Genomic DNA, 24,782 nt, shown 5'->3' with positions numbered 1-24,782 from the left:
ATAGCTTTGCCACCCAGGTCGTAGCCCTAGCAGGACGATTAATAGTTCCTCAAAGAGTGTATATAGACTTTAGACAAGCCTCAATCCTTCTATCTGTAGTCTCCTTCAAGGAGGTTGCAGTATGGATAGGTAAGGTAGCATTCTTGACTAAACGTGTCATGTGCGAATCCACTGCTGGGGGAACTTCCCATTAGTGCAATCAGTAGCGGGAAGAGGATAAAAGTAGCTTAAACGCTTAGGCAGCTGAAATCTTTTAGTGGGCATATTCCACGCTTCACTCATATGATCAGATAGCTGGTCAGAGTGAGGGAATTCTGGTAAAATTACCTTTTGTCGTTTAAAAGCTGGCTGTTTAGCCTTAGGGACAGATTCTGTCTCTTCCATTTGAAGAATAGATTTTACAGCTCTTATAAATGCAGGTATATTCAATTTAGTGGGCGGTTCCTTGTCTCCCGAAAGAGAATCAGAGTGAGAGAGGTCTGTGTCTTCTGCCTCCCATGATAAATCAGAATCTGTTAGCTGGGTGGACTGAGAAGATAACACAGCACGCTTAGTAGGTTTACTAGGTAAGGGTCTCTCTTTTTGCAGCATTTTGTGAATGGCTGTAGAGGTCTCCGCCAGACTCTGCCCTGGAGGTAGAAAGTACATCTACCCATGGGGGAGGCAAAGGATTTGCAGGGAGTACCTGCTGTGGCCATCCCATAGGAGGAGCTACCAGAGGGATCGCGATATGGTCTGCAAAGGTAGCCCAGGGTGGGTCCTGAGGAGAAGACATTGGGGTTGATAGGCCGGGGCAGTATAAGATGCACACAGACCATCCTGAATGAGGTCCTCTGAAGTTAAACCTACTGAGCAGGACTTACAAGACACCAGAGTGGGGGGCTGCATTCTTGCCTCTGCCTGAAATTGCTGCAAGAATAATGAAGCACACAATCTGACAAAGTGCAGCGAGCAACCTAGATGTATGTGCAATATGGCACAGTGTAGTAAGCAACAGCGATATGTAGTATGTGACAGCCCTCACAATATATGGAGATGTGAGGTACAATATCTCAGTATGCCAGGGTGAAGAAAGGGAAAGGTATAAGCTGACAGTCATATGAAAAAGAAAACAGACAGCAGTGCTAGTATAAGTCACATACAGTGCAGAATATACAATATAACTGCAGTGGGAACTAAAATCAACTACACAGACCGCAGTGGCTGGTATCCTATAGCGCTGTCTAACCTGGCCCTTGGGAGAGGTATACAGGGAGACTGGATCCAGCATTTCCGGAGACTTGTATGCAGAAAATGGATGCCGTGAGTCTCAGAGGGGGCGGAGGGTGAGCAGCTCAGGAGGCAGCAAGACCGCAGTGGAATGGCTCCCTGAGCTGGGGGAGGGGCCGCAGGGCAGGGCCAGATTAAGGGCCACATGGGCCTGGAGCTGAAAATGTTCAAAGGCCTATACTGAGAAGGGGAAGAGCTGTGATCGGTGCTGTGTGAGTGTGTTCAGAGTCACCTTGGTGGGTACACCCACTACACTATGAACACTATGTCTCCCTAACTACATTGAAATGGAAAAATGGCATAATTTATTTTTTAGGCGGGGACTAAAAAAAACTATTTAAAACATTTTTGGCTAGTTAGGCAGCTGGTAATCATTCTGTCATGTTGATGGGCCTATTTTTATCTGGAGGCCTGGAGCTGTAGCTCCATCCGCCCCATTGTTAATCTGGCCCTGCCGCAGGGAGATCACCTTGTCCCCTATGCTGACTTCAACCACCAGGTCCCCTGGCCCTACATAATGCCCTGAGCCAGTAGTATTCATGCCCCGGTGGTCTAGTGGAGTCCTGGACGAACTGGTGTCCACATCAGCGCCTCCTGTCTCCCAAGACCGGAGGTAAGATTGCACATACACGCAGATCCCCGCAAGCGGGGTTCCGCCTTACCTGTCCCCTTGTTCCCGGCTGCAGTCTGGGGTCCAGGTCGCCTTTGCTAGCTCGGTCCCCCACAGAGCCCCACCGAGAGTACAGTATAACGAGTGGGCCGCCCATTAAGATATATATATATATATTTATATATTAGGGATGAGTGGGTTCGGATTTCTGAAATCCGAACCCCCCCGATCCAAGTCGTATCCGAGTCAGGCTCGACTTTTCCCGCCTGACTCGGATCTGAAATCGAGGCAAAACGTCATCATCCCGCCTTCCGGATCTCGCGGGTTTTGGATTCTATAAAAGGTCCCCGCGTCGGTGCCATTTCTCACTCCGGCTGTGGACAGTGAAGAGGGAGGGTGGGAGCTAGGGCTGGCTGGCTGGGCTGTGTTGTGCTGCTGTTGTCCATAAGGGTTGTGACCACTCAGTCCATAGGGGCTGACTGGGCTGTGTTGTGCTGCTGTTGTCCATAGGGGCTGGTTGGGCTGTGTTGTGCTGCTATCATAGGGGCTGGCTGGGCTGTGTTGTGCTGCTATCATAGGGGCTGGCTGGACTGTGTTGTGCAGTGTCCCATAAAGGCTGTAGTCCTAGAGGGGTGCTGTAGCAGGGTGTGATCTGTGCATCAGGGGTGCTCCCCCAAAGTGCACTCCAAAAAAAAATTTAGTTTTTTCTGTGTTTGTGAATTAAGTGCGCAGTAGCCGCACGTGCATCAACAAAGTAGCGCCAAGCGTGTGCCTGTGTCATAAGTAAAGGGCCGGCTGGCTCGTCTGTTAAAGGGTGCTGTAACCCCCAAAGTGCACTCCAAAAAAAATAAAAAATTATTTTCTGTGTTTGTGAATTGTGTGCACTGTGGCTGCACGTGCATCAACAAAGGAGCAGCGCCAAGCGTGCCCCTGTGTCCCATAAGTCTGTTAAACGGTGGTGCAACCTTCAAAGTGCACTCCACAAAAAATAAACAAATCTTTTTTTTCTGTGTTTGTGTGCGAAATGTATGCGCAGTAGCCGCACGTGCATCAACACAGCAGCAGCGCCAAGCGTGCGCCTGTGTCATAAGTCAAGGGCCGGTTTGGACATCTGGTCCGGACTGAAGGACGTGCCAACAATGTCAATTTCTGACATGTCTACTGTCACTGCATATGATACGGTCACCACTGACAGAATGGTGGAAGAATTATTTTCTGTTTGTGAATTGTGTGGGCTGTAGCCACACCTGCATCCTCAAAGCAGCAGCGACAAGCGTGCGTCTGTCTGTTAAAGGGTGGTGTAACCCTCAAAGTGTGCTCCACAAACAATAAAAATATTCTTTTTTTTTTTCTGTCTTTGTGAATTGTGTGGGCTGTAGCCGCACCTGCATCCTCAAAGCAGTAGCGACAAGCGTGCGTCTGTCTGTTAAAGGATTACATCGGTGACAGCATCCAAGTAGGCATGTCAGACAGTCCGTACCTGTACTGGCAGGAAAAAGAGGCAATTTGGAGGCCCCTGTACAAACTGGCTCTATTTTATCTGAGTTGCCCCCCCTCCAGTGTGTACTCCGAAAGAGTGTTTAGTGCAGCCGGGAACCTTGTCAGCGAAAGGCGTAGGAGGTTGCTTCCACAAAATGTGGAGAAAATGATGTTCATAAAAATGAATTATCAACTCTTCCAGGGAGACCAGCCTCCAGAACGTACCGAGGGACCTGTGGTGGTGGATTCCAGCGGGGACGAATTAATACTCTGTGAAGATGAGGATGTACACAACAGTGAAGAGGGTGATGAATCGGTGGATGAGGACGACATCTTGCCTCCGTAGAACCAGTTTTGTTAAAGTGTGCATGTCCTGTTTATACAACATAAGGGTGGGTGGGAGGGCCCAAGGACAATTCCATCTTGCACCTCTTTTTTTTCTTTGCATTATGTACTGTTTGGGGCCTAGTTTTTCAAACTGCCATCCTGTCTGCCACTGCAGTGTCACTCCTAGATGGGCCACGTTTGTGCTGCCCACTCGTGTCGCTTAGCATAGTCATCCAGCTACTTCGGTGCAACCTTTTGGACATAAAAACACTATTGTGAGGTGTGAGGTGTTCAGAATAGACTGGAAATGAGTGGAAATTAAGGATATTGAGGTTAATAATAGCATAGGAGCAGAAAAAAACACAAATTCTGTGATTTTAGCTGTTTTTATGCTTTTTTTTTTCTTCAAAAAAATACAGATCCAAAACACAAAACCCAAAACACGGAAGGGTGGTTTTGGCAAAACCAATCCAGATCCAAAACACGAAGAAAGATCCAGATCCAAAACACAAAAAGTGGCCGGTGCACACCCCTAATATATATATATATATATATATATATATATATATATATATATAGCATGAGATAGTGTAGATCCAGTGCCTGTGTCTTGTTTCTGCTCTCCTGTCATTTGTAAAGCAGAGATGACAGGATGAGAGAGTGATTCTCAGGGTGAAAGCTATAGAAAGAGACAAAAGAGCACTTCTACTTCAGGATGGGACCTGCTCCATGTGCACTGATATCAGGTTCCACACTGTGAGAGAGCAGAAAGGAGGAGAGAAAATACCTTGGTGGGTATGCATGGAAATGCTCACTGCCGGTGTGCCTTCCAAAGCAGGCTAGAAGTCCTGCTGTGCACCTCTCAGACCTTCCACACGTATGTGTGAACGCGCGCGCTTTCACTTTCTGGCTTTTTCAAACACTGAGCCGCTCTATGAAAGAAAGGTGTCAGAGTGCCCATGCTGACCTCTTTCCACCGTTAAAAGCACCTATAATGGGCATGTGCCAGAACTGAACCATGGAGCAATGGAAGAAGGTGGTCTGGTCTTATGAATCACATTTTCTTTTACATCATGTGGACGGCTGGGTGTGCGTGCATCTTTTACCTGGAGAAGAGATGGCAGAAGGGGGCACTATGGGAAGATGGTAAGCTGGCGGAGGCAGTGTGATGTCTGGGCAATGTTCTGCTGGGAAATCTTGGGTCTTGGAATGTGGATGTTACTTTGGCACATACCACCTACCTAAACATTGTTGCAGACCAAATATACTCCTTCATGGCAACAGTATCCCCTGATGGTGGTTGCCTCTTCAGTAGAATAATATTCCCTGCCACACTGCAAAAATTGTTCAGGAATGGTTTGAGGAACAAGTTATTCCACAGATCTCTATCCAATCAATTATTTGTGGGACATGCTGGAAAAACAACTCAGAGCCATGAAGGCCCCCCACCTTGGAAACGTACAGGACTTAAAGGATCTCTTACGAACGTCTTGGTGCCAGGTACCACAGAACACCTTCAGAGGTCTTGTGGAGTCCATGCCTAGTCGAGTCTGAGCTAATTTGGCTGCACGAGGTGGACCGACACAATATTAGGCAGGTGGTTTTAATGTTATGGCTAATGGGTGTATACCTTTTAAGTGCTAGAGTGATTCCACAGTCCCACACTTTGTAATTCTGGAAAGATGTGCAGATTTATCAGCTGTGGTCTCTTCCTCTGGGGTGGGTGGTGCTGGTGGAGATTGTGAAGATAGCAGTCTGTCATCTTAACTCCAGATGATGGCATTAGCAAATGCAGTCACGATTCCATCACTGATATAATTTTGTAGGACCACATCGGTATCTGTTGGGAGCCCATATATGTCAGCATCTTGTAGCTCCTGGCCATCTCCCCAGTCCAGGTGTTCCCTTGCCATGAGTACCTTTTACTACAGTCCATCTACCACAGTAACTTTGGCAATGTGACCCTGCAATACGGCTGCAGAATCAGCAAGGTGATGACTCCATACCAAGATTGAGGGGCCAGAGTCTCTTCGTCTATAACACCACTGGGTTCCCACTATCACTGCCTGCAGATTACGTCGCATATTTTTAAAGGGGCTTTTTGGCCATACAAATTACTCTTAACACTTTTCCTTTTCCCCATGGTAATGACTGGAGTAGTAACTATTTCTTTATGCTCACCTCCACAAGGTAAATATGAAAGTTGAGTTCCAGAACTCTAATTTGGGACACAACCTAGGATGCTTGGGTTGTGGGACAGTTAATTTTTAGGGGCACCTCATGTACTGCTTCTTCTGGTTGGAGAACTACTCAAGGGTAGTGTGGGGGCTCTTGGATAAGTCCCGAAAACTTCTGCTGGTAGGTCTCAGGGGTCATTGTAAGCAGTTTTGGGATGGCTTTGTGCCTTTGTCATAGTCTCCACAGTCTCCATGGGCCCACTCTCTGCAGAGTGGGGACTAAATGTTTGACCTATCCCTTACTGAGCAACTCAATGAGTTTGCAGGTCTTTTCAAATATTAGCAAATGACCATCAATAACGTCAATCTTGTCAAAATGTATGAATCCTAATCTGAGTGCAGCAGCTGACATTTATTCTCTGGACACCACATCCTGTGGCACCTGCTACACATCAATAGCATGCATTACTGATAGAGCAGTCCCATCATTGCTGAGTTATTGATGAGTCAGATCTTCTGCTGTATGTGATGTAAAAGAGCTTCTGCTCGGACATAGTGCTGGGTTCTGAGCTGTTATCACCAGTTTCCCTTGGGTTTCTGCTGGCAGGATGTCCTATTGGTCACTGTCATCTTCATTCTCCTCTGACCAGTGCGACTCATCCTAGCTGATTAACATCTCCCTAATCATGCTTCTTGTTATGCTATAAGGAATTTCAGCACCTTTTTTTATCTCACAATTTCGAGAACCGCTTTGGACAATCCACTGTACTTGGCCAACTTGTAGGTTCTCATCATCTGAGTAACATAGCTTTCCTGAACTGGTAAAGATACAAAAAAAATGTTTCCATCACACTGCAATAAGCTAAAAAAAAAAAAAAAAGCCTGCAAGCCCCTTAGTGTTTGTTCCAGTATAGGGCATGTAGGGCTCTCTATTGGGAGCTTAGTTTTCCATGGTGCAGGGTGATATTGTGTGGTGATCACTAGACAATAACAATTTGGGGGGACCCTAATTTGAAAGTGAGGGCTCCCCTATATTAATGGAGAAATCTTCCCCATCCGCAGTGTAGGGGTTATTGTCTGGTAATCACAGTGATCACCATACACTTCTTTCTATGGCACCAATCATTTTGAAAGAGGAGACCCCCAGTTCTTTATGTGTGAGGAAGAGGGAAATATGAGCCGCTATCCTCTACATTGTAGTGTAGGAAGCACTATCATGCTCAGTGATGTCATTGCATAACAGCATCACCATTGTGGATGAATGAGGAAGGCACGGTCACATGTGATGTTTCAGTAAACACTTGGTGGTCGCATACCATGAGACCATAGAAGATAAGTGGTTAAAAATACTGGTAGCGATGGTCAGGCATGCCTAGTGGGACCGCTAGACATGTGTCCCCTCTCTCTTCCCTATTGGGTGAACCTGCTTACCTCCTAATGGGCCTTTCGGCTCTGGGGGCCAGGAACCTTTAAGCTTCGGCAATGGGGAAAGATAAAAAAAAATAAAAAAAAAATGTGGTGTACTTTAAGTAGACACAGACCTGGTATCAAGGAGGTTGGGTACGGCGTCCCAACAGTCATAATACTGGTAGCAGGATCCCGACGATGAAAATGGCAACAAATTTTGGTAAGCATTTTTACACTAACCCACTCCTCCCGCAGCCTAACTCTAACCATCCTCTCCTGCAGGATAACCTTCATACATCTAGCCTCAATATGCCACGGAGTGCGACTTGTTTGGCGTGAGTGAGCCTCCAGGGCTCTTGCTACTCTGCTAGCATTTGGAGTGTTTTTTGCCAAAAATGTGTCCAAGTCGCAATGTGATGCAACTAGGACGCATCAGCAGACTGTGCTGATTAATTTGCTATGTGACACTTGTATATCTGTGTGCACCTGAGTCTGCATATGAACAGCAATGGAACTTGGAATGAAAAAAGCTGCAGACGCTACATTGTAGCATTTCATATACAGATTCAGAGACTCAAGTGCACACAGATATACAAGTATCGCATATCACATTAATCAGTAGTCTGCTGGTGCATCTTAGTTGCATCACATTACGACTTAGACGCATTTATGGCAAAAAAAAGATGCCCGGTGCTAGCAGAGTCTCATGAGACCTGGCGCGCAGAGAGGGGCTTTTTAGTGTCACTGCAGCAAGGACACATCTGTACATACCTTTAGAAGTTGTCAGTGTTCTAACCCATCAGGATCCCTCCGTCGGTATTGTGAGCGTCGGGATTCTAACTGGATGCTTACTACATCTGGATCAAGGAATTTTAAATAAATATAAGAAGAATCTTATGTCAAGAAGTGATGACCATTATTGAATTATTTACGTAAGCAGTACAAAATAAAACTAACTCGGAGGAGGGGAACGTATAAAAAGGCTATTAATAAAACTAGACATAAGCTTGCAAGTTTTGAAGGAACAATGTGTGATTACTTTAATAGATACATGTTGTATATTTCACTATTATGCTTGTTTTGTTGGGTGTTAAACATTATTACTGGGCGTCAGGATATGTACATAGTAGTTTCAATTTGATGTATTCAAAACACTATTCTGAAGCATGTCAAAAACACAAAAGATATAACACTGTGATGACTGGGCAGCGGTGTACACAGGGGGATGGGTACAGGATCCCGGCGGTCAGAATCCAGACTCCAACATCCCGACTGGGTTAGAATACCAACACTTGTTGGTGAGTATTCTAACCCTCCGCCACTCCCTACCCTAACACTCCCCCTTAGTGCCTAACCCTAACACTCCCCCTAGCCCCAGTACTTACAGTACCATCAGGATGCTGGAACCGGGATTCTGACTGGTGTTGGAATTCCAACAGCCGGCATTTCAACTACCTCCCGAATGTATACATATGCACATTTTCTGTTCAGTTTAAATGCAGAGGAGTCTGAAAAAAAATGTGATAGGACCTATAATTGTCTCTTCTCAGGAATGTTTCCTTGCTCACTGTAACCCTGGAAGCTGGTAATCCTTCTCACAGCAGCACTAGAAACATAGACAAGATTATCCAACACCCCAACTTCACAGCTGCTCCTGTAATCAACAACTTTGCCTTAATTCGCCTCTCAGAGCCAGCCTGGTTCACCTCATCCCTTATGCCGATTTGCCTTTCACAGACTTTGGAGGACCCAGCAATAGGAAGTGTGTGCAGTGCCTCAACTAGGAACGTGGCAACTGGTAAATAATGCAGCCTTTCTTCAATCAGTGTCATGTAATATGTCATTACTAATGATTTTTGCTGTCATGTTTAACCATCAGGTGGGTTATTGAGCTTGGTTGGCAATGTGACCTCTGGCCAGAGCTGCCTCAGTACGTCAGAGTATGGCTTGATCTATCTCCAATTCTCCATTTCACTGGCTCCGTTACAAAAGGTAAACAGTGATGATTTTAGTTACAAGCTATTGGCAGATATATCATTCTGTTAGGAAGCAACAATAGGTAATAACACATACCAGGGCTGCTCACTGAGCATATGTGTTTCATAAGGGATCCATTTACTAACCTTGGAGAGATAAAGTGGATGGAGATAACGTACCAACCAATCAGCTCCTAACTGTCATTTTTCAAGCACAGACTGTAAAGTGAGATAGGAGCTGATTGGTTGGTACTTTATTCACTCTCTCTCTCTCCAATGCATAATACATAGACCCCTTTGTCACTACACATACATCACAATAACCCACAGCAAATAAGAATAAGAGATACGGAATGTCATGGAATCATGGAATAAGAGATACGGAATGTCAGATGTAACTTAAAACAGCTCATCAGTTTATACATCACACATAGTACATGATAGAATGTGACCGCCGCCAATGGCTTAGTATCTTTATATAACACTCAAGAATGGCATAACCAGAGACAGGCACATTCAGTGTAAGTGTTCATGTAGTTTAAAACTAGTAAAGATATAATTTAGCCAAGACTTTTTTTGTTTTTGTTTTCCAGATTGACACAGGAAATGCATTGGTGTGCATGAATACAGACAACACCACTTACCTTCAAGGCATTTCCCTTTACCTGTCCAACAGCAGTCTTTTATCTAGTACCTGTCTCAGCTACACCAGTATTGGAACAGCTGTAGACTGGATCAATTCATCCTTAAATTAGTTATAAATATGTACACTAAAACAAGATTCTAATTTGATCATGATGAAATAAACAGCTTGCTTACCCGATGTTAGGCTATGATGTGAGAGCAACAATTCCGGCAAACATATGCTGCTTTTACCTGCAATGCTCGATGCTGTAACAAGCCACTATGTGCTATAAGACCGTATATGAACACTGAATGCCTGTGTTGGTTATACTGTGCTCACAGATATGGAACAATGTGTTTTGTCCTACTTGACAAGAGTTTAGAGTAGACAAACACTGGGTTTAATGTGAATAAACCGTGAATAACATTGCAAACCTTAAGAAAAATAATTACTTTATTGGTACTAAAAATGATGCACAGTTACCAGCATATTAAAACATAACATGCTTTTCCTTTTGACCAACCAAGAGTTTATTTATTCCAAATAAGGTAATGCTTTAAAAGAAATCACTGCTACTACACTAGTTGCTATGGTCACTAGGAACCTAGCAACTACTGGTCATGACATACCTGAACGTCATTCAGAAAGAAAACAAAAAGAAAAAAGGTAGTAGTTCCGAATGATTGAAAAGGCCACTCCTGAATGTGGCTTCAGCCTATAAAATGGCTACTAATGGTATGGGCGAGTGATGCCACTTATGGAATGGAAACCTTACACTGTGATAAGCATCATAATTTAGAATGCTGTGCTGCATAAACATTTATGTTACTCACTTTGGTCAACCTAGAACACTGTATTTCACTTGATACAGAGCATCCCACCCACAGTAAGTAACATCTCCCACAATAACGTTAACTTTTTTTTTTTTTCTGTATAAAAAAAAATAGTAGAAAAAAACATTTCCAAAATAAGTTTTCATGTAAAAGGTCCATTAGAATATATGTATATATATTTACATAAACAACAAGTGACCAAGATGCCTAACAACTAAGCTGTCCACTGAGAACTGGAGAAAATGTTTGGTGTCAGAAGCCAAGTTGGTAATAAAAGTACAAACTAAATCTGTGCTAAAAGAACATTAACAGTCTCTTTAACAATAGGGCATGCAGAGCTCAGCTATTACCTCACCCCTTAAAGCAGCAATCCCATGATAATCGGTTTTGTTTCCTACATAAATCACTATAGAATGTTGTAAGAAGTTAGTATTTGCCATTTCCCTTGTTTTGTTCTTTTCTTCAGGCTATTCATTTTTGATTCCGGACTATCACAGCAACCACAGTTGCATGTCACATGATGTAGTGAGCAGAGAGGTTTTGAAATGCCCCTCTGATTTCTGGCTGCTGTGTGATATCATCCTTCTTTGCAATCATGCTGGGAGCCAGTGACTGTGAAGTACATGGTGTTTGAGTAGGGCAAACAAATGCGTGCAAGCTACAGAGACTTTGAAAGGAGATCACAATTTGTTGGACAGCTAAGCACAATTACAGATGCATGAATGCTAAAAATGCACTTAACCTGCTATTTAAAGAAACTATGTGGGATTGCTGCTTTAATGTTTAAAAGAAAAAAAAATGGAGTAAACTGGAATTGTTCAGCTACTTAGTTTTGTATATGTGCACATAATAGAAGTACTATGGATTCAAACTCCGATTACCGCCAAATAATTCCATTGAAGGTAATATTGGTTAGAGTACAAGTAAGGTATAAGTATCATTTCAGACATGCCAGGCTATTAGTGGTATATAACTGTACAGTAGTCTATGACTTTGCATTCCACATGAATTTAGGTAGAAAAGGGTAAGGCACACAAAATCCCCTGCCAACTACTTGAGCCCATAGTATTACTTGTACACACATAGTGCTGTAGATGATGTTCCATTGTAAACTCTGCAACCACTATGGAAGCATGATTGAAAGTACAATGCCATCATTTCACTGTGTCTGTACTTGCAGTAATTCTGGCTGAGCAGGAGGAATTCCAAAGCCCTTTTGCCAACTGGCTTCACTGTTATTTGAAGAAAATCCAATATCACTGTGACTGTGTCCATGTCCTCCTGAGCAGACATGAGTCTCATGGTGATACACCCCAGGAGCTGCTCCCACTGGGTAGGTAGAGACACCAGCGGGTGGCCACGTTCCTGCTGGGTTCATGTGGTGATATGGAGAGTAGGGGTCACTGAGGCCTTGAGGTGGAGTGTAATACTGCTGTGTGGGGTAGGATCCAGGTGGTGGGTTTAGCCTTGAAGACAGAAATACAACTTTTTGCAGTAAATCAATATCCAATTAAGGTGTATTTCAACGTATCAGCGTGATAAACAGGTAAACCTTCCTTGGCCCATGTAGAAGATCAATAACTAACGCAGATGTTAAAAATATTGAAAGAGGTTAAGCGTCCATCACTTAAAGAGTTGCACCTGTGTCAATTTTACACCTATTTACCGTACTCATCACATCGTGCTGGTATTAATACGCTCTACAATAAAATCTGACAATGAAATGCATATTCTTTACAAAATGAGCCTTAATATGTCTTTCTTTTCCCCTTAAATAAGCTTTTTGTATGCTCCAAACCTCAAGTACACCGAACGAGTCATGTTGTCTGGATTTCTTAAATGATGCTTAGGCGAGTCCATCTATTTTGCTAAGTGAGTAATTATCTGACCTGACACCCTGAGGAAGGACCCATGGTCAGAAACGCGTTGGTGTTTATGTAAAGTATCATTATACTGCATTCTTTTGCTACCTCTTTCCATTATTTTGGAAGAGGGAATTTTGTTTTAAATGTTTTAATTTTTGTTTTTGGAGTTGTCTTCTCCATTTTTTACTATTAGATCCCATTGTCTGTGGCTTCTGGTGGATAACTCCTTTTTTCAACCTGGCATACATGAGAGCTACTGGTTACATATACAAAGAAACCTTTATGGGAACACTTACACCTGATCCTAGGTGAGTGCTCTTTCTGAGGGGTTCAAGTTGGGACGTTATTCTAACTAGAAAAAGATACCTTTATGTGAAAGCATTATATTTTGTTGAGGTGAGTCTCAAAAGGCAGACTCCAGAACATTTAAAGTATTCCATTATTCAGAAGTATGACCTACTGCACATCTTCTCTTTTATTTTAAGTGGAATTTTTATCAAGGTGGACATCCTTTAAGCATTTCCCTGGGGATCGCGCTTCTTTGGATCACTCTATTTGTCTATTATATGTAATTATCTGACCTGTTTCCTTAGACAGAAATCCTGAAAACATGACCTGATGGGCTACTTGAAGAATGGAGTTGAAAATCATTGCCTAAATAAAATAGAGCTTAGGACACATATCTGCTGCCCCATTGGCCCTGCATTTGGCTTGCAGGTTATCTGGAATCAAAGTAAATAATATATGCAATGCTCCAGCTCTCCCCCAGTTTAAAAAGGTTCACAAGTACAACCACCAAATAATGAAAAGTATTAAGGCACAAGGGGCACTTTCAAACACCAATATAATAAAAGGCTAAATCACCCCTTAAAATGTCCTTTTGTAAAAGAGAGGTCCCATATGGATAGTTCTTCTATATATTGACCCCACAGTAAAAACCACGCTAAATGAAAGGATGATATAAGGAATAGGCCTCCTCTTCTTATTTCCTGAAACAATATATGTACCCTACTCCCCTACACCACAATGTCCAGTTGTTTGGCTGTTTGTAGTCACAGTAATACCATAGGCTCAGAGGGGGCAGGGTGATCCCTATTGGGCTGTACTGCACAGGTCACGAGGTACGATAATATTAAGCCTTCCTAACTGTAATCGTGGCTAGTCTCTTCCAATACAGCCTGCAAGACCCAGGAACTATGTGTGTGAGCGGTCACATGGACATTTGCGGTATAAGGGAGGAGGTATATATATATTTTTTCAGGAAATAAGAGGAGGAGGCTCTATTCTAATATCATCCTTTAATTTAGTTTGGTTTTTAGTGTGAGGTCAATATATAGAAGAACTATCCATATGGGACCTCTCTTTTAGAAAAGGACATTTTAAAGTGTGAATATACTTTTATTAGATTGGTGTTTGTGCCTTATTACTTTTCACTATCTGATGGTTGTATTTGTGAACCTGTGTAAACAGGGGGAGCCCTGGATCATTGCATATATTCTTTTGTTCTATGTATAGGTGTGTCAGATGCACACCCTTTTTATGCAATCTTAGCAGCACCCTCTTTTTTTTTTTTTTTTTTTTTTTTAACTGCGCACGTTTTTTGAAGAAATGTTGTTATACAGGCTATCTGGAAAGGCAGCCTGGAGCTCCGCCGATGTGTCTTAGGAAACGCACAGCTCTCAATTTCCTGGTCCTCTCCCCTTCTTCATTATATCACATGTTGGGTAGGGGGCCCAGGGTGCAATATTGTCATGAAACTGTGCTATGTATACATAATAAGGAAGGAAGCAGAAAACTTGAGTCACTGGTTATGGAGATGGTCACATTTGGAACGGGCATCAATACGATGCAGACAGTAAGAGGAAATGTAATAGCCTGCTACCTGCAGACATCGGCAAATTCCCGGGGAGTCTACCAAATGTTTAAAAGGGGCAATTATTTAAAAGGCAAAACAGGTTGGTTTTGCCTTTTAAATGATTACCCCCTTAAAACATCAGGCAGACTCACCCGGAACTCACAGTTGCCTGCAAGCCGCAGGCTATTACATTTCCCCTAAATTTTATTGTGCTGATGCAATAATAATTCAGTGTTTCAGTAGATAAGTGAGCCTGAACTTGGTAGCAGTGACCGGTCCAACTGTGAGATTAGGAGCAGAGCTGAATGTGACAGGTGCAGCATTATGTGTGGAGAGGAACTAAAGCAAGTGGACTCTGTCAAAGATGGAGAATTTCGACTTTGGGGGAGAATTCAATAGTTCTTTGGGCACCCGACGGAGCTATTCAATTGTTGTGCCAATCGGGCACCCATTATTTCTGCTCGCAATCTCCAATCAGAAATGTGTGAAAAGTCCCAATAGTTTAGATGGGGTTGTGAAAAAAACAATTGATTTCCCTCTTTTAAATACATTATAAGCAAATAACATAAAGCTTACATTATTATTCTAAAGGAGGAATCCAATTAGCCACAGGGTTTACCCCACGGCTAATTACCCACACTTCGCTGGGAAATGCTATATCAACGATCGGTAAATCAAGGGTTAATGCACGCTAACGCAAAGTGTTGAACAAATGGGATAACCCCATGCGTTAACCCCCTACAAGTGTCTTTTCTCACTGACTTTTCCTCGTAGCTCCTGAAGCTGCGAGGAAAAGCTCACCTCTGATTTAATGCGGGGAAGGGTAAACCCCGCTGGCTGCTAATTGGATTCCCCCTAATTGTTTTTTAGAACAACTGTAAAGCAGTGAGGCATGAATATTAGTGTCACATCAATGATTAATTCTGCACAACATGATCACTTACTTTCTGGTTTGTGAAGAATTTCTCTCTGCTGAAGATGCAGGGATGTACCTCCAAAACGGGATGCACTTCAATACTCGGAATGGCATCATTTCATCTATTCGGGACAACAAGGCCTCTGAAGGATCCATAAAAAAGCAGCCACCTAAACCATCTGTAGTCAAAGCTAAAGGAGCCCAACACTGCACTTTGTATTGAATAGTAACTTGTAAGCATCTATCTATGTTTTTATTATTTTTGAACAGCTTATATCCCAGCCTGTGCATGCACTCTCTTCAACATTATGTTTTTATGGAATTCTAAATAAATTTGCTTACTTACATTTTGTACACCTGTTACTTTAGTTGGTGCTAGATAATGGGATGCAGTCTGAATGCCGACGCCGGAATCTCGACATTTGTCAGAATACCAGCTCCGGCATCCTGAAGGCAAGTACTGGGGTTAGGGGGGCGGTTAGGGAAAGGGGATAGGGTTAGGCACTAAGGGGAGGGTTAGGTATAGACTGCAGGGAGAGAGGGAAAGGTTTAGGCACTAGGGAGGGAGGTTAGGTTTAGGCACCGGGGAGGGAGGGTTAGGAGTTAGGTTAGGTTTACTTACCTGAAGGCGTCAGCATTCTAACCTGGTAGGGATGCCGGCGTCAGAGTTCTAACCGCCGCGATCCTGAGTGCCGGTATCCCGTACCCAACCCCTAGATAACAAATATGATAACAGAACATGGTGAGAAAGGCTTCCTAAATCTCAGTAAAAAAAAATAAAATAAAATATGATGGCTAAACCGAACAGTACAAATAGTTAAAATCTATTCTTTGTCAGAGGTCGAGAGTTTTAACATAACATTTACTTTTGCTAAACAGCTGAGTCCACCTTTTGACTTAAAGCCTTTTCTGTGGAAAGCCCACTAACAATAAACTTAAAGGACAATTACACTTTTTAAATATTTTGAGAACATGATTTTCCTCCACATGAAGTATATTCTGGAAACATTTATGGAACCCAAGTCAAATCAGGATTAACAGAAGACAACAGCATTGCCCTGGGGCCCCATGCAGTCGTTTGGCATAGGGTGGCAGGCCCGAGATGCCGCAGCCTACTGTTCTGATATCTCCTGCACAATCAAGGTCCAAAAGTGAAGGAGAAAAAGGAGTCAGAGCAGAGCCATTAACCTTGCACCTAATAAATGGTGGTAAGTTAATATTATAACAAGTGGAATTGCCTTTTAAACACAATTTGTGATTGCAATAAGCATTATAGAGATAAAGAAATTGTATTTTAGGACTAATGTTCCTTTGAGGTGAGAGAGGCTGCACAAAATTCCCCCTAAAGGATGCATTGGGGGGTGGGTGGTGGCTAGTGGGGCAAGTTCAGGGCAGCCATACTAGACTTAATAACATTGTGTAACCACAATGTGCCATTATACAGAGAGACCAATCTGATGTTATCAGAACTTTGCAGGCCCCATAGCAACATTTTGAAGGGGCCCCTTCTAGAGACTTACCTCTCTCCAGAGCAGTTGTTCCTAGTTTATGTTATGCCCCATAGTGGTACCCTAGTTAATGTTATGCCCCATAGCGGTGCCAGAGTTCATATCATACCACACAGTGCTTTGCGGGCAATTCCAGGAACCTGGTAGAAAACAATGACCTGGGTGCAGTTGAGCCAGGCCCCAGAGCTGGACCCTCTGGGCCCCATAGCAGTGCCACTTTGCACCTACTATTGCAATGTACATGGATGTTAGATTTGGTCAGTACAATAAAAGTTATAGAAGATGGCATACAGTATGTCCAATTGAATTTTATATAGAAAAGACGAAGAACTCTAATAACAGCTACTTATAGAAGGATACAAATAACACCAACCAGGATGCCACACACGTTGCTGAGGAGAGGAGCATGAGGTACAAAGAGTGCAAGTACCAGAAACAACAGCGGCATCACCTTTGTGGGCACCATGAACCCAAAGAATATCAGGCGCTTCAGACTGGTGCACATGATAAAGACGCTGATCATAGAAAAAGCAACTGCAGTAAATCCCTGAACTCTTCCATCCACTTGAAGGTTGACGCCTGTGGCAAGGACAGCCAGATATAGAAGTCCGTTACCTATAGCAAACAGTGGCGTAAGGTAGCAAAATCTCACTGTACCAACATTCTCTTCAAAACCTCCGCCAAAATACCAAATGATCAGGCAGCTGCACACCAATGTTGGTAGATCTTCATGGAAATAAATATATGTGATCAATCTGTGGACTAGAAATACATTTTTGTTTTAGGATTTTATTGTTTAAACAGCAATTCTCATTTCAAAGCAACACTGGATATTGGCACTCTCTAAGCTCTGCAGTTAGCAACTGTAACCTAGTAAATTTAGTACACAATTATTATTAGTAACCTGCCATTGCCCTCATGCCGTATACTGTTCTATTGCAAGGGGCAGATCTTGTGATCAGGTGATTTCATCTGAAAGTGCTGTAAAATAATTAGAATTGAAATAATATTGAGTTTCTTCAGCATCTTACAGCAGAGAAGTTTTAATCTTCCACCCTACTGCACTAAAAGTCCACATCAGTTTTGCCCCCCCATAGCTGACCCCAGTCATACCTGACAGGCCCCCCAGCACATCGGCGTCCAGGTCAAGTTTACTTTTGACACCTGACCCACTTGTTAGTGCCGGGCCCGATATCGCCAGGGACAATAATACGGTGAGAGTAGAGCCGGGGGTTAGAGTGACCTCTGGCAACCAGAAGAGAAGAACTTTCCGCCACGATCTATTTATTGTTCGATCCTCCTCCATTGTGCTGAGCCTGAGACCAGGAGGATGCCAGAGAGAGAGGCTCACGTGTGCTGTGTGCTTCCGCGTTCCATTGCCCCTTTCCGGTAAGGGCAGCGCAGGACATGGAGGTTGCGGCTAGGACTGAAATCTGTGACAGACAAGTGACGCGTTTTACGCCGCTGCCGCACCCTCATCTACTAAAGAATGTGTACGGGACCCACCTGACTGCAGGGCCTCGCGATATAACACTTGTTTGTGCATACAGGGAGTAAAGAGTTAAACAATCCTGGATAAACATATTAAGGTCGATCTTACAGGGTCATCTGCTGTAATAAGTTACACATTATGCCACACTCTGTAATGCCTACCCTCCAACATGACCCATTCCATTAGGTACAAAACACTCTGCTCCTGGACTTCCCACCTAATGTATGATTGCAGACACCTGTGTTGAACTAGGTAATTGATGAGAAGGGTGTATCAGCACAGGTGTCTGCAATCATCAATTAAGAGGGAAGTCCAGGAGCAGAGCATTTTGTACCTAATGGAACGGGTCATGTTGGAGGGTCTGTGTAATGCCCATTACCAGAGGTGTAGCTAGGAGCCTTGGAGCAAGGGAATTTTGCGGCGCCCCCGCACAAACACACACCTATACTGAATTGGGGGGGGTGGCCAACATGTGGGGCATGTGAGCGTTTGGATGGAAAGAAAATCCTAAATTTAGGTGCCCTAGTGGGGAGTAAGAAGTAGATGAAAGTAGAGTGAGAAGCACAAGAGGGTAGAGGGCCCTGCTCATAAGAGCTTACATTCTAAATACATATACATAAATATATGCACACACATATATATATATATATATATATATGCATACATATATATGTATATATATATATATTATGTATATATATATATATATAAATATATATTTACACACAGAAATTAGACATAGCAGGAGCAGCCAGCACGCACCTCCTCTCTTTTTTTTTCATTGAGGACACCAGCATATCCAGATTCAACAGCAACTGTGTGCGGTACCCGGTGGCTCTGGGCTTAAGTTCCGCCCCTGGACTTAAGCCCCACCTCCGGTTGCCGCTGGACTTCAGTACCACCTCCCGGTGACATCAGTCTTCGGGAAGGCAGGGAGAGGGTTAGATAGGTGAGGAGGAAGTGACGTGGTTAGCCCCGCAACTGCAAAGGGGCGTGGCTCTGTGGCAATCGCGTCTCGTCCACAGATTTAAATACTCAGGTCTGAGGTCTGCCGGAATCAGACTTAAGTTAGGTCAGCACCCTCTGACCTTTTCGGCTCCCGGAGCTTGTGTTCCACTGGAACCACCCTCCCTACGCCCCTGCCCAGTACACATTATGCCACACATTGTAATGCCCATTACACATTATGCCACACACCATAATGCCCTTACCCATTATGCCACACCGTAATGCCCCTTACACATTATGCCACACACCATAATGCCCCTTACACGTTATGCCACACACTGTAATGCCCATTACACTTATGCCACACACTGTAATGCCCATTACACAATATGCCACACATTGTAATGCCCATTACACATGCCACACACCATAATGCCCATTTTGCCACACACCATAATGCCCCTTACACATTATGCCACACACTGTAATGCCCATTACACTTATGCCACACACTGTAATGCCCATTACACATGCCACACACCATAATGCCCTTACACATTATGCCACCGTAATGCCCCATACACATTATGCCACACACCATACTGCCCCTTACACATTATGCCACACACTGTAATGCCCATTACACTTATGCCACACACTGTAATGCCTATTACACAATATGCCGCACACCGTAATGCCCATTACACAATATGCCACACACTGTAATGCCCTTTACACAATATGCCACACAAAGTAATGCCCATTACACATTATGCCACACACTGTAATGCCCATTACACATTATGCCACATACCATTATGCCCCTGAACACCATATTATGCCCCACAGTAAGGCTTGTAATTACTTTTAAATTACCTGCTCGTTGTCAGGGGTCTCATGCTCGTCAGGGGTTTTATGCTCTGGGTTCCATGTTTGTTGCCAGGGGTTTCATGCTATGGGTTTCTATACTCGTTGCCAGGGGTTTCATGCTCATCGTCAGGGGTCTCATGCTCGTTGTCAGGGGTCTCATGCTCGTTGCCAGGGGTCTAATACTACAAAGAGAGGGAAGATTCTGCACAGAGCGGGTTTTCTCGAATTAGATCAATAGTATCCACAAAGGACCAACCATACGTAATCATTGCTTTCAAATAAGATCATTCAGAAAATTGTTGGTGGTGCTCCCATAGCCCAAAAGACAATACATACAAAAAGAAAGAGGAAAGTAGGGCTAGTTGTTGGGGCACACTTTGAAAAATATAATAAAATGTAACTTTTATTAAATATAAATAGATAAAATATAAGGTACCAGAATCCCCCAAGAAAAAACAAAACTATAAAAATATAAATATAAATGGATCTAATGAGATCCTGAGGTGATCCTCTGGCGAAATACTTAACAATTAATAATCATTCCAATGGGTATGATATTTATGGTCAAGAAAGGTAAAGATGTTTAACCATAAATTGGATATACGAATAAAAATATGGTTCGTGGTGCTCTGACTGACATCCTTGGGGTCCCCAAATATTCCTCTTTAATCTACGGCACCTGGTATTCCCTGGGAGTCTCCCTTCCAAGTACTAACCAGGCCTATCACCTTTTAGCTTCCAAGATCAGACGAGATTGGGCATTTTGGTGATGTATGGCTGTAGTAATAGTCATATGAGGAAGGGTAGAATGCCCCCACCTAGGTCAGAGCAGAGACACAACCAAATGATGGATGTAGGACTAGTACAGTGAGAAGTCCATTTTTATTATAAAAATCGTGTACCAAAAAAGTTTACGCATGAGCATAATTTCATTGTTACACTTATAATTTGTGCGTCAACATTGTCGAAATAGACCGTACTGACAAAATAGGTATTTTCATGATATATAATTAATGTAACAAGAAAGTGTAACAAATCGCCTTTTAATCCTAATAGGATATCTGCAATAATTGGATGTAACGCATATGTACAAATGACATCTCCTATGTAGCTCACTCTGAGTAATAATAGAGTATCGCAAAATAAACATTCTCAGTTGGTCAAAGATGTCATAAAAATATCACAGTAATAGAGTTATTTGGTATGTATGGATCACAGATAATCTGTTATTAATCTTATCAATGAGCTGATAAATTAGGGTTCCCATACATTTGCACAAAAAGGCATAAAATTAGCTCCAGGGTAATTCTGAAGCACAAGTATCTTGGAGGGAACCTTTTAGTCTCAATGTTACAGTTTCCTCATGTACTTCTATGGCAGAATAATCCGCTGTTAGAATGTACAATGAGTTAATAAAATGGGATTCACATACAATACACAAAAAACATAGAACATAAAGTAAGCTCCAAAAGAAATTTCGGGAGCAGATATATATCTTGAAAAAATGAACCCTTTTATCTCAATGTTTCAGTTTCCTCATGTACATCCATACTATGTGGTCCATTCATTTAGTAAAGTACACAGGAGGGAGAGTGAGGTTACAAAGCAGCAATTAGTATATTACTCATTAAGGAAAATATGTATCATATGCGATCACAAATGTCATAATATTCATATAGATGTTATGCATACAGCTTAATCTGCAAGTAAGGGGAACGATTTGTGAGACTACCAATCTCAGTACATATGCATAGTACTATACCCCCCTAAATAGAGTATAGCTCCTGCAGTGGAATTTGTAATAGATATAAAGCCTTCACCACGAGGTGAACAAGCCCTCAGTCGGGCGAAATGCGCGTCCTCACATGCCGCATAGTGGGGGAACCCAACAGCCGCCGCATAGCCGACGTATGGATTAGGACTTTGGGCTCCTACCACGATGGGGATGGTATTGTATTAGCCAAGAAGGCTTTATATCTATTTCAAATTCTACATGGGCTCTAATATTGGAGCAGGTAAACTATTTCCTGCTGCATAGATCTTCATTCCCAAATCGTTCCCCTTACTTGCAGATTAAGCTGTATGCATAACATCTATATGAATATTATGACATTTGTGATCGCATATGATACATATTTTCCTTAATGAGTAATATACTAATTGCTGCTTTGTAACCTCACTCTCCCTCCTGTGTACTTTTCTAAATGAATGGACCACATAGTATGGATGTACATGAGGAAACTGAAACATTGAGATAAAAGGGTTCATTTTTTCAAGATATATATCTGCTCCCGAAATTTCTTTTGGAGCTTACTTTATGTTCTATGTTTTTTGTGTATTGTATGTGAATCCCATTTTATTAACTCATTGTACATTCTAACAGCGGATTATTCTGCCATAGAAGTACATGAGGAAACTGTAACATTGAGACTAAAAGGTTCCCTCCAAGATACTTGTGCTTCAGAATTACCCTGGAGCTAATTTTATGCCTTTTTGTGTAAATGTATGGGAACCCTAATTTATCAGCTCATTGATAAGATTAATAACAGATTATCTGTGATCCATACATACCAAATAACTCTATTACTGTGATATTTTTATGACATCTTTGACCAACTGAGAGTGTTTATTTTGCGATACTCTATTATTACTCAGAGTGAGCTACATAGGAGATGTCATTTGTACATATGCGTTACATCCAATTATTGCAGATATCCTATTAGGATTAAAAGGCGATTTGTTACACTTTCTTGTTACATTAATTATATATCAAGAAAATACCTATTTTGTCAGTACGGTCTATTTCGACAATGTTGACGCACAAATTATAAGTGTAACAATGAAATTATGCTCATGCGTAAACTTTTTTGGTACACGATTTTTATAATAAAAATGGATTTCTCACTGTACTAGTCCTACATCCATCATTTGGTTGTGTCTCTGCTCTGACCTAGGTGGGGGCATTCTACCCTTCCTCATATGACTATTATTACAGCCATACATCACCAAAATGCCCAATCTCGTCTGATCTTGGAAGCTAAAAGGTGATAGGCCTGGTTAGTACTTGGAAGGGAGACCCCCAGGGAATACCAGGTGCTGTAGATTAAAGAGGAATATTTGGGGACCCCAAGGATGTCAGTCAGAGCACCACGAACCATATTCTTATTCGTATATCCAATTTATGGTTAAACATCTTTACCTTTCTTGACCATAAATATCATACCCATTGGAATGATTATTAATTGTTAAGTATTTCGCCAGAGGATCACCTCAGGATCTCATTAGATCCATTTATATTTATATTTTTATAGTTTTGTTTTTTCTTGGGGGATTCTGGTACCTTATATTTTATCTATTTATATTTAATAAAAGTTACATTTTATTATATTTTTCTAAGTGTGCCCCAACAACTAGCCCTACTTTCCTCTTTCTTTTTGTATGTCTAATACTTGTTGTCAGGGGTTTCACGGCAGAAGATGCAGCTCTCTGCATCTTATGCCAGCGTTCCCGGCACTTCTGGGTAACGCTTTGTGCCCTTAGCTTCCCTGACAGCTGCTAGAGGTCAAGTAGGACCTCTAGCATCTGTCTCTTTCTAGGCGGCAACCATTTTTGGAGGGAAATTTTCAGCAGATTCCATGCGGACTGCTAGACCGCATGAAGTCTGCATAAACACTGCCCCCAAGGCACCACGGCGGCTCTTGTTACGCCACTGTGCTGATCACTAGGGTCACTGCAGTTCAAACATTTTAGCTCTTATAGAGGCCCATTTATCAATAATCACATGCGATAAGAGCACCAGGATGTATGAAATTTCACAAGCAGGGATAGGGTTTCTGAAAGGAGTTCGTCCCTGCAATGTGCTCAGAGTAAAGTGACTGCATCAGCAGTCTCTTCACTCCTGTGCTGAAACAGACCATGCTTGCGTGGCGGCCATTGCCTCTTTCGGAACCCTCTCCCGGTACTTTTTACGAAATTTAGTAGCACAATGCCATCTTCAAATGGCGTTAGCTACGGGGGCCAATCTGACAACATCACATCCCCCATAGGAACCTATGGGTGTTGTGGCTGCTGTTGGAAATGGAGGGACAGCAGCAGATATCGAGATAACTGCTGAGATCCCTCCATAATACATATGGGAGATACTAAATATTTGCGGGTATCCCTCAGAAACAGATATGTTCAGGGAATATGCCGCAAATATTTATTGATAAATAGGTCCAATAGGGTGCCAACATGTCAGAGGGAAATGTATCAAACCTTCTAAAGAGCACAAGTGGCTTCTAGCTCATTTTATACAGTCAGGTGCATAAATATTGGGACATTGACAGAATTGTCATATTTTGGCCTCTATTCACCACCACAATGGCTTTGAAATGAAACAAACAAGATGTGCTTTTACTGCAGACTTTCAGAGTTAATTTGAGGGTAATTACATCCAAATCAGGTGAACGGTGTAGGAATTACAACGGTTTCTATATGTGCCTCCCACTTTTTAAGGGGCCAAAAGTAATGGGACAAACTAAACAATCCTAAATCTAACTTTCACTTTTTAATACTTTGTTGCAAATCCTTTGCAGGCAATTACAGCCTGAAGTCTGGAACGCATAGACATCACCAGATGCTGG

The 24,782-nt window shown here is 42.6% G+C and overlaps 2 protein-coding genes and 1 pseudogene across 2 annotated transcripts in view; 2 read left to right on the top strand and 1 right to left on the bottom strand.

Annotated features, from left to right (window-relative positions):
- LOC148506752 (transmembrane protease serine 11D-like) overlaps nt 1–10,467 on the top strand; it is a 114,008-nt gene extending 103,541 nt beyond the window's left edge. Inside the window, exons 8-10 of the mRNA XM_088446390.1 lie at nt 8,820–9,067; nt 9,149–9,261; nt 9,839–10,467. Coding sequence (XP_088302516.1) covers nt 8,820–9,067; nt 9,149–9,261; nt 9,839–10,000 — 523 coding nt within the window. The 3' untranslated portion in view covers nt 10,001–10,467. The remainder of the gene's footprint in view (nt 1–8,819; nt 9,068–9,148; nt 9,262–9,838) is intronic.
- Nucleotides 9,641–18,310, bottom strand: RHBDD2 (rhomboid domain containing 2). Its single transcript, XM_088446391.1, has 4 exons — nt 17,961–18,310; nt 17,208–17,609; nt 15,368–15,518; nt 9,641–12,169 (listed from the first exon to the last, which is right to left on the bottom strand). Exons 1-4 carry the CDS (start codon nt 18,151–18,153, stop codon nt 11,863–11,865), a joined length of 1,053 nt encoding a protein of 350 aa, XP_088302517.1. The 5' UTR covers nt 18,154–18,310; the 3' UTR covers nt 9,641–11,862.
- Nucleotides 18,311–23,144: 4,834 nt separating this feature from the next.
- LOC148506750 (5S ribosomal RNA) lies at nt 23,145–23,262 on the top strand (annotated as a pseudogene).
- The last annotated feature ends 1,520 nt before the right edge of the window (nt 23,263–24,782 follow it).

This window comes from Taudactylus pleione, unplaced genomic scaffold (assembly GCF_031769625.1).
Source record: "Taudactylus pleione unplaced genomic scaffold, aTauple2 ptg000397bl, whole genome shotgun sequence".
In the NCBI taxonomy this organism is placed as follows: domain Eukaryota; kingdom Metazoa; phylum Chordata; class Amphibia; order Anura; family Myobatrachidae; genus Taudactylus; species Taudactylus pleione.
This window is presented reverse-complemented; position numbering and strand designations above follow the sequence as displayed.